This window comes from Phytophthora parasitica (assembly GCF_000247585.1).
Source record: "Phytophthora parasitica INRA-310 unplaced genomic scaffold supercont2.38, whole genome shotgun sequence".
In the NCBI taxonomy this organism is placed as follows: domain Eukaryota; phylum Oomycota; class Peronosporomycetes; order Peronosporales; family Peronosporaceae; genus Phytophthora; species Phytophthora nicotianae.
The window spans coordinates 642,309-652,314 of NW_008649024.1; the positions used below are offsets into that span (position 1 = coordinate 642,309).

General features: G+C 47.7%; 2 protein-coding genes across 2 annotated transcripts; one reads left to right on the plus strand and one right to left on the minus strand.

The window, feature by feature from the left end:
- Positions 1-549: 549 nt before the first annotated feature.
- On the plus strand, positions 550-2,175 carry PPTG_13275 (hypothetical protein). Its single transcript, XM_008910736.1, has 2 exons — positions 550-1,266; positions 1,339-2,175. Exons 1-2 carry the CDS (start codon positions 622-624, stop codon positions 2,107-2,109), a joined length of 1,416 nt encoding a protein of 471 aa, XP_008908984.1. The 5' UTR covers positions 550-621; the 3' UTR covers positions 2,110-2,175.
- A 226-nt stretch (positions 2,176-2,401) lies between these two features.
- PPTG_13276 (hypothetical protein) lies at positions 2,402-8,378 on the minus strand (the record flags this gene model as incomplete). Its single annotated transcript, XM_008910737.1, has 2 exons — positions 2,402-6,852; positions 6,894-8,378. The coding sequence occupies 2 exons, from the start codon at positions 8,376-8,378 to the stop codon at positions 2,536-2,538; spliced, it is 5,802 nt and encodes a 1,933-aa protein (XP_008908985.1). The 3' UTR covers positions 2,402-2,535.
- Positions 8,379-10,006: the final 1,628 nt, after the last annotated feature.

Consider the following 10,006-nt stretch of genomic DNA (forward strand, 5'->3'; position numbering starts at 1 on the left):
AAAACTGTGTGTGAAACACAACACACGGACGTGAATGGCTTCGACAAAAATAAATATTAATAATGGAAAATCGACAAAAAAGTAGTAATAAAAACCAAAAAATAAGTATTAATAATGGAGAGCATCGTACTTACATAAACGACCAATGGATTACGTGTATGTCCAACTTACCATAATACTGCAAGCCACTGCGTGCAAGGAAATATTATTCACAGCGCAAAAACGTGCTGTTAAGATTGGACCGATTCCTGGAAAAATTGATGTGCAAGAAATTCTAAAAGTTCTTTCTTGTTTTGTATAGAAGAGAATCCAGGAATCCTACGGTTTCTTAGGGTCTCAACTGGATTTTTCTAAACCAATAGCTACGATAAATCTGTCTACTAGTAATATCACGTCTTGTGATCACGCTGATCACCTGACCCTTGTCACATCGTGTCCTGCTATCATCATACGGTATTCTCGAAGCATAAATAGTCTATGCGGTAATCGAAATTTGTGTGAGGTCATTGATTGGTTGGAGTTTCCGCCTCGAGTCAATTTGGTCTTTGTAGTAATCACGGCACTGTGAACTGAGTGACAATTAAAGTCCCACAGGTTGGCATTCCCCGTTTTGAGCTCAGCATGGACCCGATTGATCAGACGTTTCCACTTCTCTCAGATTACGACGCCATGCCTGACTTGCCAAGCCTTCAAGTTGACGCTGACGACGCAACAAACCCTCCAGACTGGGGCTCTGTCTTTCCCGGCCTCCTCTTGGAACAGTTCACAGCAACAGATATGGACCGCGCCACTTTGTGGAATGCGTCGCCTGGAGAGAGAGCTCTCGACCATCTCGCTCAAGCACTAGAAAGTCCGTTATCTGATGTCTCGAAAGCCGCTGAGGACTCTAACAGCGAGAGCCTACCACAAGTCATTGCAAGCACGCTTACACCGGAGCAAGATACCACCGAAGCCTCGTCAAGTTCCAAGAAGCGCCCTCGAGTAACTTGGAAGCACCAGATTGACGCATTACGTGAGGAAGTGGCGGCGCATACAGCTCAACTCAACTCTCTGCGGGCCCAGTGGAACCCACTGGAGTTCTCAGCCGGCCCTGACGGATTTCTCATCCCGAAACGCAAACCTCTCTGGCAACAGATCGCTCTCCGACAACTAGAACGTCGTCGCAAAGCAGAAGAAGAAAACAAACAGCTCCGACGAATTCTATGCGACCAGATTCAAGAAGCCAGGAGCTTGCGACGTCTTATGAAGCGCCGGTCAAAAATTAAGGTATTGCTGAGTTTTGTAGCTATCATTTTTTTCTGATACTAGAGTATTAACGCATTTTACGGCACCTTGCAGCTGATGGAGGACATGTTTGGACACAAGCGCGCACCCAGCCGACTCATCCCGACGCATGCAACGCTATCGTTTGGCAGCTTGATCAATAACATCGATCAAGCCTATGGTTCATTCGAGACGGTGTTTGCCGAGAAAGGAATCCCGTTCCTCCCGTGTCCTGGCAAAAAGCGTATAGGCAGACGCCATCTAACCGATGGTGTCTTCCTGGAATTGGCAGAAAGGAAGGTTGTGCCATTTTCTCGCGAGCAGACCGAGAAAGCTATTTCGTCATCTCTCCGAAGAATTGGTACGCAGAAGATAGATGTCAACCAGGTTATTGAAGGACAACTCCAGTTCATTCAACACCACGTCGGCGAGAATGACGATACCGTTACCCAGAGCTTTTTCGTGTCGACACCCCAACTGAGCCGCCTCCTTGGGGCAAGTGTACGAATGGCGACGCGAAAATACGTTGAGAAGGACCGCACAGTCTTTGTCTGCAGCATCTACCTGGATCCAAAACTTGGGGATGGGAAAACGACAGGATTTCACACACGCGCAACCTTAATTATCGTCGTTCGCCAACGCATGTCCCAGTTTGCGGTCGACGGAGATATGTCAACTTTCGACTGCTTCTTCAGTGCTACGCGTGATGACCGTGGATTACCGCAAGCTCGTGCTATTCGGTCGCCTATGAGCTTAAGTGTAGGCATGGATACATGGGAGAGTGTGATCTCTTCTCTGCCGGGTCAGATTGAGAGTTCCTTAGTCGATAGTTTGAAATCGAACTGAGTTACATATCCTATAATAGAACACTGTCTTCAGTTTAATTTCTACAGTAAAAAGTAGCTGGAAAGCGTTTCTTCGTAACCTATCTTCAGTTGTTGATGAATAGTTTGGTCTGTTTGCGATATGGTTCTCCTTGCTAATTTATGAATCGGTGCGACCGTCTTTAAACACGTTCAGTATTATCTGATCCTGGTCCTTTTCTTTTTAGAATATCGTTGTTTAGGTAGTACTGAAACTTCAGAGCATCTTCGCGTAAGCCACTAAACACAGGAAATACGATAACATGGATAAAGAATCTCTTGTTCATGTCCGCGGAGGGCGGAAAATATATCGACATATAATGTTGGAATCAACAAGAGTAAAGCTGGTTATGAAGTTGGTATCCGATTACCAGAATTCCGGTTTTTACCCATGAATCTAACCTCTCTCTCAAGCAGTCATGCCGCGAGCGACACCGAGTTCCTCTTCTTGTTGGCTGGCAAAACTGTTGAAAATCTGCTCCAGTGTCGTCTGGGATACACTATACTCCCGAATGTGCATCTTGCTCTTGACCTGCTCTACCAGCGCAAACATCCTCGACAGTTCCACCTTGCCACCGGATTCGGTGATCTTGAGACGACAGAAGTCATTCTGACGTTCCAGAACTACGACGTTGGCGCTGTCAAATGATCCCACCAGATAGTTCTTCAGAGTGTCAAAACGCGTCTCACCAACACACCAAGAGATGAACGCCTCCGCTCGAACGAATCCCTCACTCTCGATAGCTGCAGCCAGATTGAAGCCCGTCGGATGATCGGATGTGATGCGTGTGGCGAGGTCAGCGTTGCCAAAGTCACGGCATCTCTCCTCGATATCAGCCGGTATGATGTGCATGTTGTCAAGACCGAAGACGCGATCCACCAAACTGTCGAGCTCGGAAGTACTTGGTGTTTCGAGCTTGACGTCAATCATAAGTCCATCGCCGAATCGGGACTTGAGGTGTTGAACACTTCCGAGACAGCGCAGCCGACCGCCCACCATGATTCCGACAGTTGAGCAGAGCGCTTCACATTCCTCCATGCTGTGTGTCGTGAGCACAATTGTGGATTCCTTGCCTCTCGTTGAAATGTCAGCGATCACGTCCCACATAAAGCGTCGAGAAACTGGGTCCATTCCAGTCGAAGGCTCGTCGAGGAAGATAATGGCCGGGTTCCCGATCATTGCGATCGCGACAGACAATTTGCGCTTGTTGCCACCGCTAAGACTGCCCGCCAATTTGTGTTCGAAGTCACTGAGGTTCAACTGAAGAATTTTGTCTTGGACAACAGCGTCGAGTTGTGAAATTGGGACACCCTTGATAGCGCCGAACAGCTCTAAATGTTCTCTTACGCTGAGAAGATCGAACAAAGCGTCGAATTGTGGGCAGTACCCGATCTGTCGACGAACGTCCGCCTGCTGAGTCAGGATGTCAAATCCACCGAGCGTAGCCGATCCTTGGGTTGGGATCACGTCACCTGTCAGCATCTTCATCGTCGTCGTCTTGCCAGCACCATTGATGCCCAGGAAACCGAAACATTCACCACGTTTTAAACCGAATGACAGGTTACGAACGGCGACTTTACCTCCGGGGTAAACCTTTCGAAGCTCCTTGAGTTTCACCGCGTCATGATCAGCTCCACCACTGGCCACTCGAAGAGCTTCCTGCCTCACGTCCTCGTCGACTTCGTAGTCGGGATCGAAGTTCTCATTGCTACTCTCCAAGCTATCGGTCTTCTTAACCGCCTTAGCGTAGTCAAGATGTAGTGTCAGCCCAAAGAAGAATACAATCGTAAACACGAGGTATATCATCTCAAACCCCATCATGTCCGGGTCGAATGGACTTGTTCCGCCGTCATCGCTGGAACGGATACTGTCGAACTCGCTGTTCACCATGTTGAGAAGCGCATTGCCGAGACTGAAGAGTGGAGAGAATCGCCAAAAGAATTTAAGCACCGAATTCACGCCTTCAGTCGAGTCGATCAGGTCCAAAATGAATGAAGTAATCATCAACACCATTCCGATGACAAAGTTGAGCACAATTGTGTACGTCTGCGCCGATGCATGCTCCTTGAACAGGAACGAAAGTGCATACGAGAACGGGCAAATTGCGAGCCCGAATAGCACAAACAGAAGAATCACCGAAGGGAAAGTCGCTCCCGTGCAGCTGGAACAATCGGTGCCCGTGAGCGCCGATATGTTGAAGACATTCAGAAGCACAAGCGTCGCCACGCATGGAATTGTGTACATGAGCAAGTCCCAGATGTAATTGGATAGCCAAAACGCCGGAAGAGATACGCCCGACACAAGTTGTTGGTGTTTTGCATTGTGGGCCGACTCCTTCTCTTTGACCAGAAACACCACGATCGAAGCTGGGAGAAAGGTGAAGGCGATGCAGATGAATAGGCTAGCGACAAACGAGCTGCTCGTACTGAAGAGAGACTCGCTGGCAGCGGTGAATGGCAGCGGGTGACTATTCACCTTCAGACTCACAGTTGAGTTAACTGCTCCAGTCGAATTCGTAGCGAAGAATCGATACGTGGCCTCATCCATGAGTGCCTTGAAAACCGCCGAGGAGTGGGCACCCGTCGTGTTTGTAAACAGATTGTACCCGAACAGGTTCTGTGTGCTGTCACCATAGAGCAGGTACGAGCCAAATTGTCCCTCCACAAGTTCACTTCCATAGCCGTATCCTCGATTGTAAAGCTTCTGCCCCAGTGCGAGTCCATATCCGGTAGCACCAGTGGCGTTGATCTTTGGATTCGTGTACGTCACGTCGAACACTGTAGGAGAATCAGAGTCGAAGGCTGGCTGAGCAATGGACAGCTCCTGGGTGTCTGCCCCAGAGAAGAATGTGGTCATCACTTGATCGCACCACTCCTCACTTGACCCGCTTATACAAAAGTATGGAGTTGGCGTAGAATTACCGTAGTAAACATCCGTCGTCAGTGCCATGAACGGGTCATCGTTCAGCTTCATACTTGCCTTGAAAATCCCCAGTCCTGCAGCAATCAATAGAATCGGTAAGGCGGCAACGTAAACAATCGTCTTCTTGTCTCGCTTGGCGTATCTGAATCGCTTCAGAATCAGAGCACGCAGATGAGTAGTGAAAGTAGGTCGTCCCATAATAATCTCGTCGCAAGCCTCATAATGCTCCCCAGACTCAGAAGTATTCGTGTACAATCTGTCTTGAAGAGTGTGCTGGTGGTTCTCATCGTCAAGCTCAGCAACCTTGATGAAAACTTCTTCTAGCGTCGTCACAGAGACACCATACGACAAAACACCAAGTTGTTTGGACTGTCGATCCAGCTCGGCAAACATCTCCGCAAACAACGTCGAGCTGTCCAGTGAGAGTTGGAACGCAATTTCGCTTCCGACATTGCTCAGCACCTGAGAAGTAGGCACGTAGGAGCTAATGAAAGCCACCAGCTCCTTGTCATCACACCGTTCATCATCCTTAACCACAGTCAAATTGTATCCAGCTTCAAAGCGGTTTTTCAAAAAGAGGGATGAGCCGCTGCAGCGTAGTTCACCCTCCGCCATGATAGCAATGCGATCTCCAAGAATGTCAGCTTCGTCCATGAAGTGCGTCGTCAATACCATCAGTCGGCCATTACGGTTGTTCTGTAAGATATCCCACACACTGCGGCGGCTATACGGGTCCATGCCGGATGTCGGTTCGTCAAGAAAGACCAACGCACTGTCACCAAGTAGTGAAATAGCAACCGATAGCTTGCGCTTCATACCTCCAGACAAATCATTCGGTTTTGCGTGGCGCTTCTCCGTCAGCCCCACTTCCTGGATTTGCTTCTCCACCACCTCCGGTAATTTGTCGGACGAATAACCTTTGATTTGGCCAAAGAAGAGAAGATGTTCTTGGACTGTGAGCTCCGGAAACAGAGCGTCATGCTGGAAGCATAGACCGAGCGATTGGCGCAAGTCATCCATGTCATCGGTTAGCGTCATTCCCTGGAAGCTAGCATTTCCACTTGATGGTGCAGTCATTCCAGTTAGCATCGAGATCAAAGTAGTCTTGCCTGCTCCATTGTGACCCAGCAAACAAGTGATTTGATCCCTGTACATCACCAGATTCAATCCCTTAACTGCCACTTTCTCTCCTCCTGGCACGTCAAACACTTTCCGTAGTCGTTGCACACACAAAGCGTCACCACTGATCTCCTGCTCCCGAAGTTCTGAGCTTACTGGCTCAAAGTTTGGGTTCACGTCGAGACTCACATTTTCCAGCAGAGCATCTTGGGCCTGATCAAACACGTTTTTCTGGTTCCGTTTCCGCCAATACGATGGAGACACGGGGAAATACCACTTTAGCATCGTGCCGTACTGCTTGGGAATGATTCTTTCAAAGTAAAGCCCAAGAATTGTGTACAACACGGTGTCAAGAGCGAACATCCAGAGAGCCGTGCTGATTCGGAAGTTGTTACTTAGCGTGTTCATGTTTGAGAATCGGACGCCATCACCAGTCTCCTCAGCACTTGCGAGGACTGTCACACCAAACGAGAGTGCGACTGGAGATAGCACAGAGCCGATAGTCTTGACGCCTTCCGAAGTTTCATCGGAGAATCCTTGCGAGATAGCATACATCAAGAAAAACACAACCATACCGACGAAAACACCGACACGCGCCTTGCTGAAGAGGTACTCAGCAAAAATGCCATCGCTAGCACACTCATTCCAAACAGGAAGAAGAACAAGAACGTCACTAGTACCGAACTATTCGGGAATAGTCCAGCGAGACCAGCAAGAGCTTGTACCGCCGCTCCAATAAACAAGATCACCGCATACGTCGCATACCAGGTCATTGTGATGACTTTCTCCGTGACTCCTAGAATCTTCATAAATTCACGAAGACGCAGCTCCTTTTCTTCGATGAGAACCACTAAAAGTCGGGACAGCGTGAAGAGATACGCCATGATGAACATGATCGAAAACACTTCCGAGACTTGGTCGTAGAATGGTGAACTCGTATAGCTGTCGATGGGAAACGGTGCGATTACAGAGCCAAGTACAGACTGCGGTGCTTGACGTAAGGGAACGAGCAACAGCTCTTTTGCTTCAACTGAAGTCTGGCTCAAGATATTCACAGCAGTCGTGTTCCCCATCCCCAACGCTTGAATAAACTCCTTGATCAAACCATCGCTGCCCAACGCGTTAAGAAGGTTATCATCAGATTCGATTGATGGTAGAGCTGTGGCTTGAGGGCTCTGACAAGAACTTCTAACCGATTCGTTTGAGGAAATCCACTCAGGCATGCAGGTAACAAAACGTGTAACTAGCGTCTGCAATGTCATGAAGCCTGTCACTGCGTAGCGTGAGTAGTAGTCCGTAACGATATCTTTCTGGAATGGAGACACATATTCCACTGACCCACCGGTACTTGCAACACGACCCACAGCCTCTCCAATCCTGCCTCTTGTCGAGTTTAGTCGCAGCGAATACTCGATCGAAGCAAAGGAACCGATATCCTCGTCACTCGGAATAGATTCGAACACAATGCCAGCGTAGATGCGTGGATTATCGAGGCCCTTTCCATACTCATCACTCTTGATGTAGTCGGTAAGAGCTTCATCAGACGCGAAAAATTGGACGCTCTCCTTGAACGATGGAATTGTCAGCGAACTAGCTGACGAATTTCCTAGAGTTTTGCGCGGATACCATAGTTCCATCGTTTCCATGAAGTATTTACGCGTGAACGTGTTATCTGGGGCGATGGCAATCTTATACGGTGACACCTTTTCAGCACATTCTGGCAGAACACGAAAAATGGACGATACATTCGCGTCAACATATCCTTCGATCAAGACTCCGTTCTTGCAAGCAACGAGATCGGCTGAAGATAGTTCGGCAAGCCTCATCCCATCGTTAATGGATTGCAAGCCGAGCTTCAGAATAAGGCCTGTCAGCGTCGACTCGTGTTGGGCGAACTTGGGCAGGTCGGCATCAACCCAATTGATCGACGTGCCAGTTGGCTGAAATAGGTTGTATCTCGTAGGTGCGGTGTTGTCGGCATCATCACTCCAACCAGGCGGGACGTCGACCGAAGTCGTGAGTAGCTTGAGAAAACCGAGCAGCAAAATGAAGAAAGTCGGCACCAGGATCTCACAAGTGGTCGCAATAGGCTGGCGATTCTTGATAGTCCAGTTTTTCCACATCAAGGCACGTATAAACGTCCATGTGGTGCGTCGTTTAGAAAGGTCTGGGGGAGAAGGCTTCGACAACTTGTTGTCCATAGTAGGCATCTTGAGAAAAAGATCTTCCCGCAAGGCTGGATGGAAGTTTGTTGTTGGAGTGAGTAGTAGTTGGCTTTTTAAAAAGTGAGCGATGGAAAGAAGTGTTGAGCTACCTCTAGCACCAATACTAAGGTTATTTGGTATCATACATATGTGGCATGACATGGGTGACAAAGCTGAACGCTGGTAGTGATCTGGTGTGCTCTTGCAGCTCTGATTGGTCGAGAGTCTATGCTGGTGCCGCTGCGTAAATTTGTCGTAAACTTGAGCAAGAAGCGTAGTAATCGTGTGGGCTCGCAAGATTAGTAAAATATCCAGTGGTGATTATACCCAAAGTCTAGACTCCTGTATCACTGATCGACGATCAGTGCGAAAGTAATCTATTTAGATTTCCATATTTAGATTTAGGAGGATACTCAGCATGCAGATGCTGAGTTTTCCGTGGTCTACCATTCCCACTCTTCAATGTGTCCTCCTATAATCGATACATTGGCTTTGGCGAGGAGCAAAATTGACCGGGAACCCTGCAATGAATAGATCCTAAAATATGTAGTAATCAAGTGAATAGTATTCTTTGTGTGCCATACCTTGCCTAAGAAAAAAAAAAAGGGGGGGTAAATTTATTTGAAAACTTCCTGAAATGTACTAAACAAAATCCGTGTTTACCAGTACCCCACTCGGATTCTCTTAATCCGTAGGAGTCAAGTAGCAAGTCGACTCGTATTTTTCTCGCTGCCATTTTACCAGTTAGTACCGACTTCTCTGAAATTTATTTCAGAGGTTACTGGGGATCCGATTTTCTTCGCATAATTCATATATTATCCTACCCTCATTACATCGATTGGTACGCTCTTATACAGTAAACGAACTCGTAAAATTGATACCCTTGTAGACATTTGAAAATACCTCTCCGTAAATTGAATGGTCGCATTGTTCGATAATCATTTATATCACTGTACAAGATCTAAGGGTCTTCAAGCGATGTTTTGACGACCCGTGACACAGCTACACATCAGCCGTCCTCGATATTTGAACTCTCTGTAGCATCTTCCGAGCCTCTAAACCCACAAATTGGAACCCGGCGCATGGCGAATCTTACGCATCTTACGGGGGCGGCTCGTATAGTTTACTTAGGAACAGGTCGAAAACGTATTTACGCAATTACGCTCTAGCAAAGAGTAGACAGAGCAAACCGATTTCTTGTCATATCAATGGGGCCCACTCTAGATCCTCCAGGGAGTCATCCGGTGCTGAACATAGCTGCCATGCTGCAGCATATCGCTGTAAAAAGATAATTTACTAACTGTCAGTCAATTCAAAGTACCTGATAACCACTACTTCTTTTTACGTGTAGTAATAATACTGAGTTTAATCCAGCAACACCCGCTACAGCAACTTCTGCCTAGTCGAGCAACCACTCTGGGAGGGGGTGATCCGAATCAGCTTGCTAAGCCGAGACGATGCTTGGAGGTTAAAACCTGCGTTATCCGCAAGCAACCTTATTCCCAGGGACGAGTATCGTTAGATTCTGCTCTATTTAAGCAAGGTCTTGTTTTTATTTTAAATTGAGGAAAAGCACGACGAATCAGGTCATGTGTAGCAGGGCTCTTCCAATTCGGTATTATACTGAGTTGCCT

Excerpts from the sequence above, each read along its gene's own strand:
- PPTG_13275 (XM_008910736.1), top strand. The coding sequence starts at position 622 with ATGGACCCGATTGATCAGACGTTTCCACTTCTCTCAGATTACGACGCC. Across the intron at positions 1,267-1,338 it reads AGCGCCGGTCAAAAATTAAG|CTGATGGAGGACATGTTTGG; the intron begins GTATTGCTGAGT and ends GGCACCTTGCAG.